At 43.5% G+C, this 21,063-nt stretch overlaps 1 protein-coding gene across 4 annotated transcripts in view; it reads left to right on the top strand.

Annotated features, from left to right (window-relative positions):
• The window catches only part of scn8aa (sodium channel, voltage gated, type VIII, alpha subunit a), a 117,867-nt gene that overhangs the window by 60,414 nt on the left and 36,390 nt on the right, over nucleotides 1-21,063 (top strand). For all 4 annotated transcript variants that reach the window (XM_029718577.1, XM_029718580.1, XM_029718578.1 and 1 more), the window contains 7 exons: nucleotides 4,965-5,203; nucleotides 9,419-9,592; nucleotides 10,644-11,000; nucleotides 11,911-12,384; nucleotides 18,134-18,254; nucleotides 18,449-18,603; nucleotides 20,015-20,188. In XM_029718577.1, the coding sequence (XP_029574437.1) occupies nucleotides 4,965-5,203; nucleotides 9,419-9,592; nucleotides 10,644-11,000; nucleotides 11,911-12,384; nucleotides 18,134-18,254; nucleotides 18,449-18,603; nucleotides 20,015-20,188 (1,694 nt within the window). The remainder of the gene's footprint in view (nucleotides 1-4,964; nucleotides 5,204-9,418; nucleotides 9,593-10,643; nucleotides 11,001-11,910; nucleotides 12,385-18,133; nucleotides 18,255-18,448; nucleotides 18,604-20,014; nucleotides 20,189-21,063) is intronic.

Consider the following 21,063-nt stretch of genomic DNA (forward strand, 5'->3'; position numbering starts at 1 on the left):
TCTCCCTACACTAACTATACATCACCCTACACTAACTATACATCACCCTACACTAACTATACATCTCCATACACTAACTATACATCTCCCTACACTAACTATACATCTCCCTGCACTAACTATACATCTCCCTACACTAACTATACATCACCCTACACTAACTATACATCTCCCTACACTAACTATACATCTCCCTACACTAACTATACATCTCCCTACACTAACTATACATCTCCCTACACATCTCCCTACACTAACTATACATCTCCCTACACTAACTATACATCACCCTACACTAACTATACATCTCCCTACACTAACTATACATCTCCCTACACTAACTATACATCTCCCTACACTAACTATACATCTCCCTACACATCTCCCTACACTAACTATACATCTCCCAACACATCACCCTACACTAACTATACATCTCCCTACACATCTCCCTACACTAACTATACATCTCCCTACACTAACTATACATCTCCCTACACATCTCCCTACACTAACTATACATCTCCCAACACATCTCCCTACACTAACTATACATCTCCCTACACTAACTATACATCTCCTTACACTAACTATACATCTCCCTACACATCTCTCTACACTAACTATACATCTCCCTACACATCTCTCTACACTAACTATACATCTCCCTACACTAACTATACATCTCCCTACACATCTCCCTACACTAACTATACATCTCCCTACACATCTCCCTACACTAACTATACATCTCCCTACACATCTCCCTACTCTAACTATACATCTCCATACACTAACTATACATCTCCCTACACTAACTATACATCTCCATACACTAACTATACATCTCCCTACACTAACTATACATCACCCTACACTAACTATACATCTCCCTACACATCTCCCTACACTAACTATACATCTCCCTACACTAACTATACATCTCCATACACTAACTATACATCTCCCTACACTAACTATACATCTCCCTACACTAACTATACATCACCCTACACTAACTATACATCTCCCTACACTAACTATACATCTCCCTACACTAACTATACATCTCCCTACACTAACTATACATCTCCCTACACTAACTATACATCTCCCTACACTAACTATACATCTCCCTACACTAACTATACATCACCCTACACTAACTATACATCTCCCTACACTAACTATACATCTCCCTACACTAACTATACATCTCCCTACACTAACTATACATCACCCTACACTAACTATACATCTCCCTACACTAACTATACATCACCCTACACTAACTATACATCACCCTACACTAACTATACATCTCCATACACTAACTATACATCTCCCTACACATCTCCCTACATCTCCCTACACTAACTATACATCTCCCTACACTAACTATACATCACCCTACACTAACTATACATCTCCCTACACTAAATATACATCTCCCTACACTAACTATACATCTCCCTACACATCTCCCTACACTAACTATACATCTCCCAACACATCACCCTACACTAACTATACATCTCCCTACACATCTCCCTACACTAACTATACATCTCCCTACACTAACTATACATCTCCCTACACATCTCCCTACACTAACTATACATCTCCCAACACATCTCCCTACACTAACTATACATCTCCCTACACTAACTATACATCTCCCTACACTAACTATACATCTCCCTACACTAACTATACATCTCCCTACACATCTCCCTACACTAACTATACATCTCCCTACACATCTCCCTACACTAACTATACATCTCCCTACACTAACTATACATCTCCCTACACTAACTATACATCTCCCTACACATCTCCCTACACTAACTATACATCTCCCTACACATCTCCCTACACTAACTATACATCTCCCTACACTAACTATACATCTCCCTACACATCTCCCTACACTAACTATACATCTCCCTACACATCTCCCTACACTAACTATACATCTCCCTACACTAACTATACATCTCCCTACACATCTCCCTACACTAACTATACATCTCCCTACACTAACTATACATCTCCCTACACTAACTATACATCTCCCTACACTAACTATACATCTCCCTACACTAACTATACATCTCCCTACACTAACTATACATCTCCCTACACTAACTATACATCACCCTACACTAACTATACATCTCCCTACACTAACTATACATCTCCCTACACTAACTATACATCTCCCTACACTAACTATACATCACCCTACACTAACTATACATCTCCCTACACTAACTATACATCACCCTACACTAACTATACATCACCCTACACTAACTATACATCTCCATACACTAACTATACATCTCCCTACACATCTCCCTACATCTCCCTACACTAACTATACATCTCCCTACACTAACTATACATCACCCTACACTAACTATACATCTCCCTACACTAACTATACATCTCCCTACACTAACTATACATCTCCCTACACATCTCCCTACACTAACTATACATCTCCCAACACATCACCCTACACTAACTATACATCTCCCTACACATCTCCCTACACTAACTATACATCTCCCTACACTAACTATACATCTCCCTACACATCTCCCTACACTAACTATACATCTCCCAACACATCTCCCTACACTAACTATACATCTCCCTACACTAACTATACATCTCCCTACACTAACTATACATCTCCCTACACTAACTATACATCTCCCTACACATCTCCCTACACTAACTATACATCTCCCTACACATCTCCCTACACTAACTATACATCTCCCTACACTAACTATACATCTCCCTACACTAACTATACATCTCCCTACACATCTCCCTACACTAACTATACATCTCCCTACACATCTCCCTACACTAACTATACATCTCCCTACACTAACTATACATCTCCCTACACATCTCCCTACACTAACTATACATCTCCCTACACATCTCCCTACACTAACTATACATCTCCCTACACTAACTATACATCTCCCTACACATCTCCCTACACTAACTATACATCTCCCTACACTAACTATACATCTCCCTACACTAACTATACATCTCCCTACACTAACTATACATCACCCTACACTAACTATACATCTCCCTACACTAACTATACATCTCCCTACACTAACTATACATCTCCCTACACTAACTATACATCTCCCTACACTAACTATACATCTCCCTACACTAACTATACATCTCCCTACACATCTCCCTACACTAACTATACATCTCCCTACACTAACTATACATCTCCCTACACTAACTATACATCTCCCTACACATCTCCCTACACTAACTATACATCTCCCTACACTAACTATACATCTCCCTACACTAACTATACATCTCCCTACACTAACTATACATCTCCCTACACTAACTATACATCTCCCTACACCAACTATACATCTCCCTACCCATCTCCCTACACTAACTGTACATCTCCCTACACATCTCCCTACACTAACTATACATCTCCCTACACATCTCCCTACACTAACTATACATCTCCCTACACTAACTATACATCTCCCTACACATCTCCCTACACTAACTATACATCTCCCTACACCAACTATACATCTCCCTACACATCTCCCTACACTAACTATACATCTCCCTACACTAACTATACATCTCCCTACACCAACTATACTTCACATCACCCTACATCTCCCTATACTAACTGCATTGTTCAGGGGCAGAACAAAATATTTTTACCTTGTCAGCTCGTGGATTTGATCTAGCAACCTTTCGGTTACTGGCCCAATGCTCTAACCACTAGGCTACCTGCCGCCCCAACACTAACTATACTTTACATCTCCCTACACTAACTAGCTATTCCCATGCTCTATTGTTTTCAGCTGACAGTGTAAACGAAAAAGTTCCAAACCTGAGGCATATTTTTCTTAGTCTAAACCGTCTCTTACCTTAGAGGTTCTCATTTTGGAGGAACAGTTATTTGTAGATCAGATCAGATTTTTATTGATAGACTTTCTTGTTCCCCAAACGGAACTCAACTGAGGTGCCCTGCTCGCTCATTGGACGAACAGTTCTAAATCTCCTATATCTCTAACTACACTGAATGTACAAACATTAGGAACACCTTACTAATATTGAATTGAACTCCCTTTTGCCCTCAGAACAGCTTCAGTTCGTTGAGGCATGGACTCTACAAGGTGTCAAGCGTTCCACAGGGATGCTGGCCCATGTTGACTCCGATGCTGCCCACATTTGTGTCAAGTTGGCTGGATGTTCTTTGGGTGGTGGACCATTCTTGATACACATGCAAAACTGTTGAGTGTGAAACACCCAGCAGCGTTGCAGTTCTTGACACACTGAAACTGGTGCGCCTGGCACCTACTACCATACCCCATTCAAAGGCACTTACATCTTTTATCTTTCCCATTCACCCTCAGAATGGCACACATACACAATCCGTGTCTCAATTGTCTCAATGCTTAAAAATCCTTTAACAGGTGACATCAATAAGGGATCATAGATTTCACCTGGAATTGCCTGGTCAGTCTATGTCATGGAAAGAGCAGGTGTTCCTAATGTTTTGTACACTCTGTGTATATATTGTCATTCTTGTACTGACAGATACTTCATGACAGACATATTATTATATATCACATATACAGAATGTATTATTATTTCGTAACATTTATCAGTAGCAGACCTTAATTCAAATACTATTTGCTTTCTTTCAAATACTTTAAGCATTTCCTTTAGCCTGCCTGGAGAAACATGTTGGTGGGGACATGTTGGTGGGGACATGTTGGCGGGGACATGTTGGCGGGGACATGTTGGCGGGGACACGTTGGCGGGGACACGTTGGTGGGGACAGGGTTTGCACTGTTGTGGACTTTTCTATTGTTTTGATTTTTGATATATTCCTTTGCTGGCGTGTCTTATAACACTTTTCTCAGAACTGGAGGAGTCTCAGCGTAGTTGTCCACCGTGGTGGTATAAGTTCTCCAACATGGTCCTCATCTGGGAGTGTTGTCCCATCTGGTTGAAGATCAAGGAGATTGTCAACCTGATCGTCATGGACCCCTTCGTGGACCTGGCCATCACCGTCTGCATCGTCCTCAACACCCTGTTCATGGCCATGGAGCACTATCCCATGACCCCGCACTTTGAGGAGGTGCTGTTCGTGGGAAACTTGGTGAGGATTTTACTATCTCTTTTTTGTGTGGTATTACTGCAGTTGCTTTATTTTACAGCCGTTTTAAGCTGGTACTGAAGGGCACTTCACCACTTTTTAACCTTAAAAAGTGGTGTAGTGCCCCTTTAGAAGGTACTTTGAGCTAGTACTTTGAGCTGGTACTAACCTGGTATTTGTATAGTATTAAAACCCTTACCTGCAGTCAAATTACAAGGGGCCTCATGGGCAGAATTTTATTAATAGCATTATTAATCAACATTTCTTTTTTTTTTTAAAGGCCGAAAATCTGGTGTTTCTATGTCAAACGGTTTTGTTATATTTTAGTCTTCTTTGATGTATATAAAGTGTAATATTGGGTTGCAAACTGAAACATTTTATACACTTCAACTCTATATCTGACATGGTACAGGTGTCTTATTTTTTTAAAGCCATAACCATGTGTGTGAGGTGCATACATTTGTTGCAAAGTAAATTTGTTTAAGACTACCAAGAAACACTCTGTGTGACCCTGATTTAGCCCACTGCAGTAAAAGGTTAACTAAGAAAGTATATGGAAGCGTTAGACACTTTCTATTATTGACCTCAAATAATTCAACACAATGAATTGGACAGTAAGTAGAGGCCAGGGAACAGGAAAGACTTTAGTAGAGTATGTGCCAAATTGGTAGTGGGACAGATACACTACATTGTCAAAAGTATGTGGACACCTGCTTGTCGAACATCATTCTAAAATCATGGGCATTAATATGGAGTTGTTCCCCTCTTTGCTGCTATGACAGCCTCCGCTCTTCTGGGAACGCTTTCCATTAGATGTTGGAACATTGCTGCGGGGACTTGATTCCATTCAGCCACAAGAGCATTAGTGAGGGCACAGATGTTGGGCGTTAGAACTGGCTCGCAGTCGGCATTCCAATTCATCCCAAAGGTGTTCGATGGAGTTGAGGTCAGGGCTCTGTGCAGGCCAGTCAAGTTCTTCCACACCGATCTCGACAAACCATTTCAGTATGCGCCTTGCTTTGTGCACGGGGCAATTGTCATGCTGAAACAGGGAAGGGCAAAGTTGGAAGCACAGAATTGTCTAGAATCTCATTGTATGCTGTAGTGTTAAGGTTTCCGTTCACTGGAACTAAGAAAAACAACCCCAGACCATTATTCCTCCTCCACCAAACTTTACAGTTGGCCCTATGCATTCGGACAGGTAGCGTTCTCCTGGCATCCGCCAAACCCAGATTTGTCCGTAGGACTGCCAGATGGTGCAGATTCATTACTCCAGAGAACGCGTTTCCACTGCTCAAGAGTCCAATGGCGTCGAGCTTTACACCACTCCAGCCGACACTTGGCAATGCACATGGTGAACTTAGGCTTGTGTGCGTCTGCTTTGCCATGGAAACCCATTTCCTGAAGCTCCTAATGAACAGTTCTTATGCTGACGTTGCTTCCAGAGGCAGTTTGGAACTCAGTAGTGAATGATGCACCCGAGGACAGGCGATTTAGCGCGAGGCGGTCCCGTTCTGTGAGCTTGTGCAGCATACCACTTCGCTGCTGAGCTGTTGTTGCTCCTAGATGTTTCCACTTCACAATAACAGCACTTACAGTTTACTGGGGCAGCTCTAGCAGGGCAGAAATTTGACAAACTTACTTATTGGATAGGTGGCATCCTATGACGGTGCCACGTTGAAAGTCAACAAGCTCTTCGGTATGGGCCATTCTACTGCTTATGTTTGTCTATGGAGATGGCATGGCTGTGTGCTCAATGTTATACACCTGTCAGGGGTGTCCACATGTGTGTGTGGACTAACCGCTAGCTAGAACAGCCCAGGACAATCTCTCTTTCTCTCTCTCTCTCTCTCTCTCTCTTCAGTAGTTGTACCCCTATTCCATATGTTCACTCCTCTCCCCTCTGTCTGTCCACTTCTCTTCCCTTCTCTCCTCTCCTCTCCTCTCCTCTCCTCTCCTCTCCTCTCCTCTCCTCTCCTCTCCTCTCCTCTCCTCTCCTCTCCTCCCCTCCCTCCTTACATTTGTCATTTTAGTCATTTAGCAGGCGCTCTTATCCAGAGTGACGTTTTTGTACTGGTCCCATGTGGGAATCGAACCCACAACCCTGGAGTTGCAAGCTCCATGCTCTACCCCCCATTTCTTACATGGAACTGGTCTGGTCTGTAGAGGGGCGTCTCTCTCTCTCTCCCTCTCTCTCCCTCTTTCTCCCTCTCGCTCCCTCTCCCCTAGCAGTGTCCAGACAGCACTCTGTTTCACTCGCCCTGCTGTCTCTGTGCTGGTGGGAGGCCTACATTAATATTGTATGCTGCCTGATCGATTAGCTCCTCTAAAATGGGGCCTGAATCACTGCTCTCTTCCTTTGAAAACCCAAACTAGGCTTTTTACCATTAGCATTTCTACAGAAACAGTGTCCAATTCTTGAGCAGCACATTTCATCATATTCCACTAGCATGTTAGCATGGATAGCTTGCTTATTTGCTTAGGCCTACCAGCTAAAGCTAATAGCTAATACTGTTAGCATGGATAGCACAGCAGTATAAGACAGTCACTCTGTTTGTGGTAAGGGTATGATATTTATAACAGCGGTTTGATCAATAATAGCAGCCGAAAAATGTATCATTTTCATTAAATTGTGAGAAACCGATATGCTCTTCACAGCTTGATGAAGATAACATGCAGTATGTCACTTACTATCTGAGTTGATTAGAGCAGTGTGTGTATGTGTGAAATAGTTGTACACAGCAGTTAAAAACGGTGTATTATAGGGTTGGGAGTTGCCAGGGACTTCACGATACTGTATTATCATGATACTTAGATGCCGATACGATATGTATTACGATTCTATATGTATTGTGATTTGATGTTCCAAACTTATTGCTCACTATATATCTGCTGCAAAGGGGCAAGAGAGAGCCATGAGAAAACAAGTTTTGATCAGTCATGGAAATAAAAGTGCTGAAAACAAATGGGCTCCCTATTTAAAAAGAAGATGGAGAACAAGCGATGAAGGAGAACTACTGGAGTTTTGGTGCAGGGACAGCCACCTAGCACAGATGGAGCCCTCTGCCCGGCCACGCCTTGATCTATGGACACCTTATCTGGCTCCATGATTAACTACGACCTTCAGTCATTCATTAGACTCAGATTAACTATGACCTTCAGTCATTCATTAGAATCAGATTAACCACGACCTTCAGTCATTCATTAGAATCAGATTAACTATGACCTTCAGCCATTCATTAGACTCAGATTAACTATGACCTTCAGTCATTCATTAGAATCAGATTAACTATGACCTTCAGCCATTTATTAGAATCAGATTAACTACGACCTTCAGTCATTCATTAGACTCAGATTAACCACGACCTTCAGTCATTCATTAGACTCAGATTAACTATGACCTTCAGTCATTCATTAGACTCAGATTAACTATGACCTTCAGTCATTCATTAGACTCAGATTAACTATGACCTTCAGTCATTCAATAGAATCAGATGAACTATGACCTTCAGTCATTCATTAGAATCAGATTAACCACGACCTTCAGTCATTCATTAGAATCAGATTAACTTTGACCTTCAGTCATTCATTAGAATCAGATTAACCACGATCTTCAGTCATTCATTAGAATCAGATTAACCACAACCTTCAGTCATTCATTAGAATCAGATTAACTATGACCTTCAGTCATTCATTAGAATCAGATTAACCACGACCTTCAGTCATTCATTAGAATCAGATTAACTATGACCTTCAGTCATTCATTAGAATCAGATTAACCACGACCTTCAGTCATTCATTAGAATCAGATTAACCGCGACCTTCAGTCATTCATTAGACTCAGATTAACCACGACCTTCAGTCATTCATTAGACTCAGATTAACCACGAACTTCAGTCATTCATTAGAATCAGATTAGCAGAACACAGAGGTGTCACAACATCCTTACTGACTTCAGAGCAGCTGTGAGATTTGGAAAAACAAAATGTCACTGTCCTGGGGGGCTAGTTTTGCACATTTTCCCGGTCTGAAAAGTACTAGCCTCTGGATAGCGGTCCACCTTAATTTCAATGTAAAATAGTGCTCACTGCACCCTTTTTGAATAATTACAGTACGAGTTTGTACAGTACATCTGACCTCTGTTGGTCCCTTTGACAAGGTAAAGGTTCTAGTAGCAGTTACTCTACCTGACCTCTGACATCTATCCGTCCCTGCCAGGTCTTCACAGGGATCTTTGCTGTGGAGATGTTTGCCAAGTTGGTTGCCATGGATCCCTACTACTACTTCCAGGAGGGGTGGAACTGCTTTGACGGCTTTATTGTGACCCTGTCCTTAGTGGAGCTGGCATTGGCTGACGTGGAGGGGTTGTCCGTGCTCAGATCATTCCGATTGGTAAACTCTTTTTAAGCCCTGTCCTCCCCTCAAAATATACATGTTTGTTGTGTATTCAAATGATGTTAAAAACACAGTGTGCATTGATTCAATTACTGAATGATTACATGGCTGTTGCTCAGCTACAGTACTGTCTCTATTATAGTGATACATTTACTATGTGAAATATCACTTATATACTGCCTTACTAGTCTATGTAAAGCTACTTTTCAACACATATGTATGGTCTTAATTGGAGCCAGTTTTCTACCGCAGGAAAATAATCCTGCAGTAACAGGAAATGTGGATTATAATTCATGGATATTTTTGTATGGGTTGATACATTTTTAGTCAGTGCAAATAAAGTCTGAAATTTCAAAGTGGATTTTTTTTTTACTAACTTTAGAAGCTTTTTAAAAACTCAAATACATAGGCTTCCTGAGTGGCGCAGTGGTCTAAGGCACTGCATTGCAGCTGTGCCTCTAGAGATTCTGGGTTCAAGTCCAGGCTCTGTCACAGTTGACTGTGATTGGGAGACCCATGGGGTGGTGCACAATTGACCCATCGTCGTCCAGGTTAGGGGAAGGTTTGTGCACTAGTGCCTCCTGTGGCTGGGCGCAGTGCACGCTGACACGGTCACCAGATGCACAGTGTTTCCTCCAACACATTGGTGTGGCTGGCTTCCGGGTTAAGTGGTTATTGTGTCAAGAAGAAGTGTGGGTTTGTGTTTCGGAGGACACACGGCTCTCGACCTTCCCTTCTCCCAAGTCTGTACGGCAGTTGCAGCAATGAGACAAGACTGTAACTACCAATTGGGGGTAAAAGTAACAAAAAACACAATTAATTTTTTTTTATAATAACTCAAATACAGTTTGTATTTCCTGCTGTGCAGGTTAATTGTGATTGAATTAAGATCCTACATCTGTGTAACTGCTACTTCTACCTCTATAGCAATTACCATACCAGTACCCAACCCTCTGCTGATAATATGTATTTTCCTCTCTCCCTTCTTCTGTCATTCTCACATCTTCTCTTTGTCCCTCTCTTCCTCCCCCTCTCTCTCCCCACTCAGCTGAGAGTGTTTAAACTGGCCAAGTCATGGCCCACACTCAACATGCTGATTAAGATTATCGGTAACTCTGTGGGCGCCCTGGGAAACCTGACCCTTGTCTTAGCTCTCATCGTCTTCATCTTTGCCGTGGTCGGCATGCAGCTGTTCGGCAAGAACTACAAGGACTGTGTGTGTAAGATCGCTCTAGACTGTGAGCTGCCCCGCTGGCACATGCATGACTTCTTCCACTCGTTCCTGATGGTGTTCCGGGTGCTGTGTGGGGAGTGGATCGAGACCATGTGGGACTGTATGGAGGTGGCTGGCCAGGGCATGTGTCTCATCGTCTTCATGATGGTCATGGTCATCGGGAACTTGGTGGTAAGTGTCCCCAGAGTTTATGGTTGGGGTGGGGAATGTTAGCCTTCCCGACGGACGGTTCTCAAACCCCAGTCGCCATGGCGAGGGCAGTGACTGTAACTGCTGGCCCAAGAAACTTAAGTCTCTGGTGAGAGCAATTTGCTGTCTTATGAACGCCATATTCATTACACTACCCCCACCGAACAAGAGAGGGTGTCTGTCACGAGAATTTTCAATCCCAATGATAATAACTAACAATTATTAAACCTTTGACTAATTCCCAAGGTTTGTAAGACCCTTGGTTTAATAATAATTAGGCAAAGACTCAGCTTATGCAAAAGGTTCGTACAGTTTATTCACGAGAACGTTCTGAAGTCCACAATACAAAGACATGCCATTTTATAACTCACTCCCTACTTACGCACATACATCTACACAAACAGTAGATAGCCTACGCACATACATACACACAAACAGTAGGTAGAATGTATCCTTCCCCATGGTTCTCACCACTGTTTATCTCTACCAAACTGGCAGTTCCATCCCCCCGAGATTAGAGGAACCATGAAAGGACTCCCTGTCATATCGTAAGTTTCTCAGTTCTAGCAAGGTCAGGTCATACACAGTTTAATTGTTCTCAGTATTTTTTTAGTCACACACACACACATTTCTCTCCCTCACATGTCTCTACCGAACCTTATTGGACTTACATTTAGTACTTTAATTATTCATTATACATGCTACATAAACTAATAATCACTAATAGTTACGTTTCAGGGTGGAATTCTTTAATCATTACCTTTAAGCATATAAATTGCCTTATCAGTGTCCCAAGCTACACATACCAGGTCCCATTTGTACACACATCTCTGTTGGCCATACCAGACCCACCCTCATGTCTGACCCAGTGTGTCTCCTCTCCTCCCTATAGGTGTTGAACCTTTTCCTTGCCTTGCTGCTGTCCTCGTTCAGCGCAGACAATTTAGCCGCAACAGATGACGACGGAGAAATGAACAACCTTCAGATCTCCGTCATCCGTATCAAGAAGGGCATCGCCTGGTTCAAGATCAAGCTGGCAGAGTTGGTGCTCAGCTTGACCAAGAAGCCGCCGGTGGAGGATGAACAGAAAACTTTAGACGACATGTACGACAAGAAACTGAACTGTATCGCCAACCACAGTGGTGTGGATATCAACCGCGACCTGGACTACACCAAGAATGGTAACGGCACCACTAGTGGTATAGGGAGCAGCTTCGGGAGGTACTTAATCGACGAGGACCACATGTCGTTCATCCACAACCCTAACCTGACCGTGTGCGTTCCTATCGCGGTCGGAGAGTCCGACTTCGAGAATCTCAACACCGAGGACTTCAGTAGTGAGTCGGAGAACGAGAACAGCAAAGAGGTGTGTGAACAGATTTAGTTAGCCACATTTTGAATGAATATGTAGTGTATATGTTGTCATGACAACATGACATATCAACAGGGCTCTGATGTAAAGTAGTACACTATAAGGAATAGTGTACTACTTTATAGTTTATCTCTTGTAAATTATGATATGGTAATATTTTGGTAATGTTGCAGGAGGTAATGTTAGGGTTATGTTGTAGTAATGTCATTGGAGGTAATGTCGGGGTTATGTTGTAGTAATGTTTTGGTAATGTTGCAGGAGGTAATGTTAGGGTTATGTTGTAGCAATGATGTGGTAATGTTGTGAGAGGCAATGTTGTGGTTATGTTGTAGTAATGTTGTGGTAATGTCACAGGAGGTAATGATGGGGTTATGTTGTAGTAATGTTGTGGTAATGTTGTAGGATGTAATGTTGGGGTTATGGTGTACTGATGTTTTGGTTAATGTTGCAGGAGTTAATGTTAGGGTTATGTTGTAGTAATGTTGTGGTAATGTTGCAGGAGGTAATGTCAGGGTTATGTTGTAATAATGGTTTGGTAATGATGTTGTATTTTTGCAGAGGAAAGTAGTGCTGTGTTTATTTTGTAGTTATGTTGTGGTAATGTTGTAATAATGTTGCAGTAATGTGGTAGTAGACAAATGTTGTAGTTATGTTGTAGTAATGTTTCAGTTTTCTTTGGTAGTTTTGTGGTTATGTTTTAGTAATGCTTTAGTAATGTTGCGGTAATGTTGCGGTAATGATATGGTACTGTTGTGGTAATGTTGTAGTAATGCTATTGCAATGTTGTGGTCATGTTGTGGTCATGTTGTGGTAATGGTGTAGTAATGTTGTGGAAGTATTGTGGTAATGCTTTACTCCATGGTTGTTATTGTTGTCGTGGCCTCCTGGCTGTAAAGTCACCAGTGTAACAATAGTTTCATGTCCAAGGCTCTGATGTAATTCCATTACTCAATAGTATACACACTCATATACAGTTGAAGTCGGAAGTTTACATACACTTAGGTTGGAGTCATTAAAACTCTTTTTTCAACCACTCCACACATTTCTTGTTAACAGACTATAGTTTTGGCAAGTCGGTTAGGACATCTACTTTGTGCATGACACAAGTAATTTTTCCAACAATTGTTTACAGACAGAGTATTTCACTTATAATTCACTATAACACAATTCCAGTGGGTTAGAATTTTACATACACTAAGTTGACTGGGCCTTTAAACAGCTTGGAAAATTCCAGAAAATGATGTCATGGCTTTAGAAGCTTCTGATAGGCTAATTGACATCATTTGAGTCAATTGGAGGTGTACCTGTGGATGTATTTCAAGGCCTACCTTCAAACTCAGTGCCTCTTTGCTTGACGTCATGGGAAAATCAAAAGAAATCAGCCAAGACCTCAGAAAAAAATGGTAGACCTCCACAAGTCTGCGTCATCCTTGGGAGCAATTTCCAAATGCCTGAAGGTAGCACATTCATCTGTACATACAACAGTACGCAAGTATAAACACCATGGGACCACGCAGCCGTCATACCGCTCAGGAAGGAGACGCGTTCTGTCTCCTAGAGATGAACGTACTTTGGTGCGAAAAGTGCATATCAATCCCAGAACAACAGCAAAGCACCTTTTGAAGATGCTGGAGGAAATGGGTGCAAAAGTATCTATATCCACAGTAAAACGAGTCCTATATCGACATAACCTGAAGGCCGCTCAGCAAGGAAGAAGCCACTGCTCCAAAACCGCATAAAAAAGCCAGACTGCGGTTTGCAACTGCACATGGGGACAAAGATTGTACTTTTTGGAGAAATGTCCTCTGGTCTGATACAAAAATAGAACTGTTTGGCCATAATGACCATCGTTATGTTTGGAGGAAAAGGGGGGAGGCTTGCAAGCCGAAGACACTATCCCAACTGTGAAGCACGAGGGTGGCAGCATCATGTTGTGGGGGTGCTTTGCTGCAGGAGGGACTGGTGCACTTCACAAAATAGATGGCATGATGAGGCAGGAAAATTATGTGGATATTTTGAAGCAACATCTCAAGATATCAGTCAGGAAGTTAAAGCTTGGTTGCAAATGGGTCTTCCAAATGGACAATGACCCCAAGCATACTTCCAAAGTTGTGGCAAAATGGCTGAAGGACAACAAAGTTAAGGTATTGGAGTGGCCATCACAAAGCCCTGACCTCAATCCTATGGAAGATTTGTGGGCAGAACTGAAAAAGCGTGTGCGAGCAAGGAGGCCTACAAACCTGACTCAGTTACCCCAGCTCTGTCAGGAGGAATGGGCCAAAATTCACCCAACTTATTGTGGGTAGCTTGTGGAAGGCTAACCGAAATGTTTGACCCAAATTAAGCAATTTTAAAGGCAATGCTACCAAATACTAATTGAGTGTATGCAAACTTCTGACCCACTGGGAATGTGATGAAAGAAATAAAAGCTGAAATAAATCATTCTCTCTACTATTATTCTGAGATTTCACATTCTTAAAATAAAGTGGTGATTCTAACTGACCTAAGACAGGGAATTTTTACTAGGAGCAATTGTCAGGAATTGTGAAAAACTGAGTTTAAATGTATTTGGCTAAGGTGTTTGTAAACTTCCTACTTCAACTGTACTAATGGCTACAGCAGTGGATGAAATGGATATCTGTTGATTGCTGTGCTTGTTTTCTTTTCTTTTTTAAAGCTGTAAATACATTTAGGAGTATAGAATGGATGGTTTGTCATTTTATATTCCATCCTTGAACATCTTTAATCGTATTCTTTTTTTAGACTGAATTATGTTAGTTTAGCATTTAAATCAATGTCCATCATCTGTTACTTAATGGAGGCTCTCTAAGTGAATGTCAAGTCAAGGTGAAGTACATCCAAGTCATTGGTTCTCTGTTAATCAGGTGTTTTCTCAAGGTCATATGCATAGACTGCATTTATAACTGATGACAGATCACACTCTTAGCGTGTATGGGGGGCATGACCAGATGTATATTAGTCCCAGGGTTATGTCTTCTTCTTCTTCTTCTTCTATTGTGTCCTCTAATCTCTGTGTCATCGTCTGTCTGTCTACCTATATGAAGCCTCAGGGAGGTAGCTAATTATACTAAGACATCTAACCTCAGTGAGACCCGGTGGAATGCACGCAGCAGTATGGATGAAGGGCTGTGAGAGAGTCTGAGCCATCGGTCATTCTTTGTCCCAATACCCCAAGAGCCATTGCTGCCGCCACGGCTATTGATCACTTAACCTGCTGCAGCTTGGCTATTAGTCACTTAAACTGCTGCAGCTTGGCTATTGATCACTTAACCTGCTGCAGCTTGGCTATTGATCACGTAACCTGCTGCAGCTTGGCTATTGATCACTTAACCTGCTGCAGCTTGTCTATTGATCACTTAACCTGCTGCAGCTTGGCTATTGATCACATAACCTGCTGCAGCTTGGCTATTGATCACTTAACCTGCTGCAGCTTGGCTATTAGTCACGTAACCTGCTGCAGCTTGGCTATTAATCACTTAACCTGCTGCAGCTTGGCTATTAGTCACGTAACCTGCTACAGCTTGGCTATTAATCACTTAACCTGCTGCAGCTTGGCTATTGATCACGTAACCTGCTGCAGCTTGGCTATTGATCACGTAACCTGCTGCAGCTTGGCTATTGATCACTTAACCTGCTGCAGCTTGGCTATTAGTCACGTAACCTGCTGCAGCTTGGATATTAATCACTTAACCTGCTGCAGCTTGGCTATTAGTCACGTAACCTGCTGCAGCTTGGCTATTAATCACTTAACCTGCTGCAGCTTGGCTATTGATCACGTAACCTGCTGCAGCTTGGCTATTGATCACTTAACCTGCTGCAGCTTGGCTATTGATCACTTAACCTGCTGCAGCTTGGCTATTGATCGCTTAACCTGCTGCAGCTTGGCTATTAATCACTTAACCTGCTGCAGCTTGGCTATTGGTCACGTAACCTGCTGCAGCTTGGCTATTAATCACTTAACCTGCTGCAGCTTGGCTATTAGTCACGTAAGCTGCTGCAGCTTGGCAATTAATCACATAACCTGCTGCAGCTTGGCTATTGATCACGTAACCTGCTGCAGCTTGGCTATTGATCACTTAACCTGCTGCAGCTTGGCTATTGATCACTTAACCTGCTGCAGCTTGGCTATTGATCACTTAACCTGCTGCAGCTTGGCTATTGATCACTTAACCTGCTGCAGCTTGGCTATTGATCACTTAACCTGCTGCAGCTTGGCTATTAATCACTTAACCTGCTGCAGCTTGGCTATTAATCACTTAACCTGCTGCAGCTTGGCTATTGGTCACGTAACCTGCTGCAGCTTGGCTATTAATCACTTAACCTGCTGCAGCTTGGCTATTGATCACTTAACCTGCTGTAGCTTGGCTATTGATCACGTAACCTGCTGCAGCTTGGCTATTGATCACTTAACCTGCTGCAGCTTGGCTATTGATCACTTAACCTGCTGCAGCTTGGCTATTGATCACATAACCTGCTGCAGCTTGGCTATTGATCACTTAACCTGCTGCAGCTTGGCTATTGATCACATAACCTGCTGCAGCTTGGCTATTGATCACTTAACCTGCTGCAGCTTGGCTATTAGTCACGTAACCTGCTGCAGCTTGGATATTGATCACTTAACCTGCTGCAGCTTGGCTATTGATCACTTAACCTGCTGCAGCTTGGCTATTAGTCATGTAACCTGCTGCAGCTTGGATATTAATCACTTAACCTGCTGCAGCTTGGCTATTGATCACTTAACCTGCTGCAGCTTGGCTATTGATCACATAACCTGCTGCAGCTTGGCTATTGATCACTTAACCTGCTGCAGCTTGGCTATTGATCTGTCAACCTGCTGCTGCCAGGGCTATTTATCAGTCAACCTGCTGCTGATTATGCATATTTTCCTCTGTCCATTGTCCTGTCATTCTCACATCCTCTCTCCCTCTCTCTGCGTCTGTCTGTATCTGTGTCTCTGTCTCTCTCTCTGTGTCTGTCTCTCACACTCTCTCTGTGTCTGTCTGTATCTGTCTCCCTCTCTCTCTGTGTCTGTCTGTATCTGTGTGTCTCCCTCTCTCTCTGCGTCTGTCTGTATCTGTGTGTCTCCCTCTCTCTCTGCGTCTGTCTGTATCTGTGTGTCTCCCTCTCTCTCTGCGTCTGTCTGTATCTGTGTGTCTCTCTGTCTCTCCCTCCCTCTCTGTGTCTGTCTGTATCTGTGTGTCTCCCTCTCTCTCTGTGTCTGTCTGTATCTGTGTCTCCCTCTCTCTCTGTGTCTGTCTGTCTGTATCTGTGTGTCTCCCTCTCTCTCTGCGTCTGTCTGTATCTGTGTGTCTCTCTGTCTCTCCCTCCCTCTCTCTGTGTCTGTCTGTATCTGTGTGTCTCCCTCTCTCTCTGTGTCTCTCTGTATCTGTGTGTCTCCCTCTCTCTCTGTGTCTGTCTGTATCTGTGTGTCTCCCTCTCTCTCTGCGTCTGTCTGTATCTGTGTGTCTCTCTGTCTCTCCCTCCCTCTCTCTGTGTCTGTCTGTATCTGTGCGTCTCTCTGTCTCTCACACTCTCTCTGTGTCTGTCTGTATCTGTGTCTCTGTCTCTCTCTCTCTGTGTCTGTCTGTATCTGTGTCTCTGTCTCTCTCTCTCTGTGTCTGTCTGTATCTGTGTGTCTCTCTGTCTCTCCCACTCTCTCTGTGTCTGTCTGTATCTGTGTCTCTGTCTCTCTCTCTGTGTCTGTCTGTATCTGTGTGTGTAGCTGGACGACACCAGCTCATCAGAGGGCAGCACCATAGACATCAAGCCTGATGTGGAGGTGGAGGCGGTGGTGGTGGAGGCTGTGGAAGAGTACTTAGACCCAGAAAACTGTTGGACACCTGGTAGGATTGCACCCTGCCTCTCTCTTCCCTGCCCCGCCCTGAACCCCCACGCTCTGACGCTCCTGCCCTCTACTGCCCTCCCCCACCCTTCCCTTGCATGTCAGTTTGCCCAATTTGGAATCCTTACAATGTATTTAAATCACAAGCAAATGACTGAGGTATCGTATTATGTGTGCCTGTCCCCTTCTATACAGAGTGTATTATCAAGTATCCTTGCTGCGATGTGCCCATCACTCACGGGTGGGGAAAATATTGGTGGTTCCTGAGAAAGACATGCTATCTTATTGTGGAGCATAACTGGTTCGAAACCGTCATTATCTTTATGATCCTACTCAGTAGTGGGGCCCTGGTAAGTCACAGTGTGGAACGTTAACACACACACACACACACACACACACAGCTATGACCAGTGTGTGAGTGGAGAAGGTTGTCTTTTTAAGGGCTGTCTCTCTCTACCTAGAACAAGACATGGAGTGGTGCAGTCACCAGGCCCAGTCTCTGAAGAGGGTGGGGGGAGGGGCCAGGCAGGAGCATCACAGCCAGTCACTGTACTAAAGAGGGTTGGGGGAGGGGCCAGGCAGGAGCATCACAGCCAGTCACTGTACTAAAGAGGGTTGGGGGAGGGGCCAGGCAGGAGCATCACAGCCAGTCACTGTACTAAAGAGGGTGGGGGGAGGGGCCAGGCAGGAGCATCACAGCCAGTCACTGTACTCAAGAGGGTGGGGGGAGGGGCCAGGCAGGAGCATCACAGCCAGTCACTGTACTAAAGAGGGTGGGGGGAGGGGCCAGGCAGGAGCATCACAGCCAGTCACTGTACTAAAGAGGGTGGGGGGAGGGGCCAGGCAGGAGCATCACAGCCAGTCACTGTACTAAAGAGGGTGGGGGGAGGGGCCAGGCAGGAGCATCACAGCCAGTCACTGTACTAAAGAGGGTGGGGGGAGGGGCCAGGCAGGAGCATCACAGCCAGTCACTGTACTAAAGAGAGTGGGGGGAGGGGCCAGGCAGGAGCATCACAGCCAGTCACTGTACTAAAGAGGGTGGGGGGAGGGGCCAGGCAGGAGCATCACAGCCAGTCACTGTACTAAAGAGGGTGGGGGGAGGGGCCAGGCAGGAGCATCACAGCCAGTCACTGTACTAAAGAGGGTGGGGGGAGGGGCCAGGCAGGAGCATCACAGCCAGTCACTGTACTAAAGAGGGTGGGGGGAGGGGCCAGGCAGGAGCATCACAGCCAGTCTATTGCCTTTTTGGTTAAAAGTAGTGCACTTCATACGGAATGTGGTGCCATTTGAGACACTTGAGCTTGACTCTCTCTGTGATTAATCGGCTGTACCATTCATCAGAGAGGGGATCTAATAGACTGTACCATTTACCTGATAAGATAGGGGGAATCTATTTCTGTTGCCAAGGGGGATATATCCTCAGACATGAAGTCAAATGAGCAGGGAGGGAACAGTGCAATCAATGTGCCATGCTTTTAATTAACAATGTTTGTTTTCAGTAATGATTTAGCAACAGTACCGTTGTTGTATACATTTCCAATACTTTTAATGTAAATCGTCTGACTTTATTGTGCTTCTTACCCTCAACGTTTGTTGATGTATTCATTGTTGTACTTACATGGCTGACTCAAATCTAGGCTATGTATTTTAGATTTAAATAAAATAAATCAATCAATCAGTTATTCACTGAGCATGTTAATCCCCCCCCCCCCCAAGCCAAATTCAGCTAGAGCTAACCATGTGTGTGCTTCCCCACGTCAGGCTTTTGAGGATGTGTACATCCAGCAGAGGAAGTCTATCAGGACCATCTTGGAATACGCCGACAGTGTGTTCACCTACATCTTCATCCTGGAGATGCTGCTCAAGTGGGTCGCCTACGGATTCCACAAGTACTTCACCAACGCCTGGTGCTGGCTTGACTTCTTCATCGTCGATGTGAGTAGCGTTTCCTGGCTCTACGGTAGATTTGGTAGACATTTTTGGAAGCCAGGATAGGAAGCTAGGACCATAGGAATAGATTTCCTAAAATGGGTATTTATCCTCATTCTAGTCAATTATATTTCTATGTCCCTTGAACCACACCCTGTTGAAGCAACATATTGCACTGTGTACAGTCTGTATAAAGCACCTAAACACTGACAACATATTGCACTGTGTACAGTCTGTATAAAGCACCTAAACACTGACAACATATTGCACTGTGTACAGTCTGTATAAAGAACCTAAACACTGACAACATATTGCACTGTGTACAGTCTGTATAAAGCACCTAAACACTGCCTGCCGTGTAGAGATAAGGTGAACAACACATTTTGATGTAAAACAGGCCATGTATAGTCCATGTAACACATTATAGGGCCTAAAGTGGGCTTTCAGTCACAAAGTGTCACGTTATTGTTTCTAGAGGTATTCTGTACAGTGATCCCTAACGTACTCTATAGTCTGACAGGGTGTGGTAGGGTTGGGAGGAGAGGATACATAGAATAGGAATGAACAATAACTTCATGTTATGCAATGGGTGAGAGGACATATGATATTCACATTAACACAAAGTGTAGGATACATCAATCCTACAATATCCAATATCCAATATCCATATCTCAAGAGAACATTGAAATGTATACTAGAACCATGTTGTAGTCCATCCATTTGTAGGGGACCTATGTCTCTCACCTCTTGCATCTCCATTAAGCAATGTCTCTCTCTCTCTCTCTCTCTCTCTCTCTCTCTCTCTCTCTTTCTCTCTCTCTCTCTCGCTCTCTGTGTGTTGTCAATCTGAGATGCTTGAATATGAACAGCAATTTTCTGTT

This window comes from Salmo trutta, chromosome 28, assembly GCF_901001165.1.
Source record: "Salmo trutta chromosome 28, fSalTru1.1, whole genome shotgun sequence".
Lineage (NCBI taxonomy): Eukaryota > Metazoa > Chordata > Actinopteri > Salmoniformes > Salmonidae > Salmo > Salmo trutta.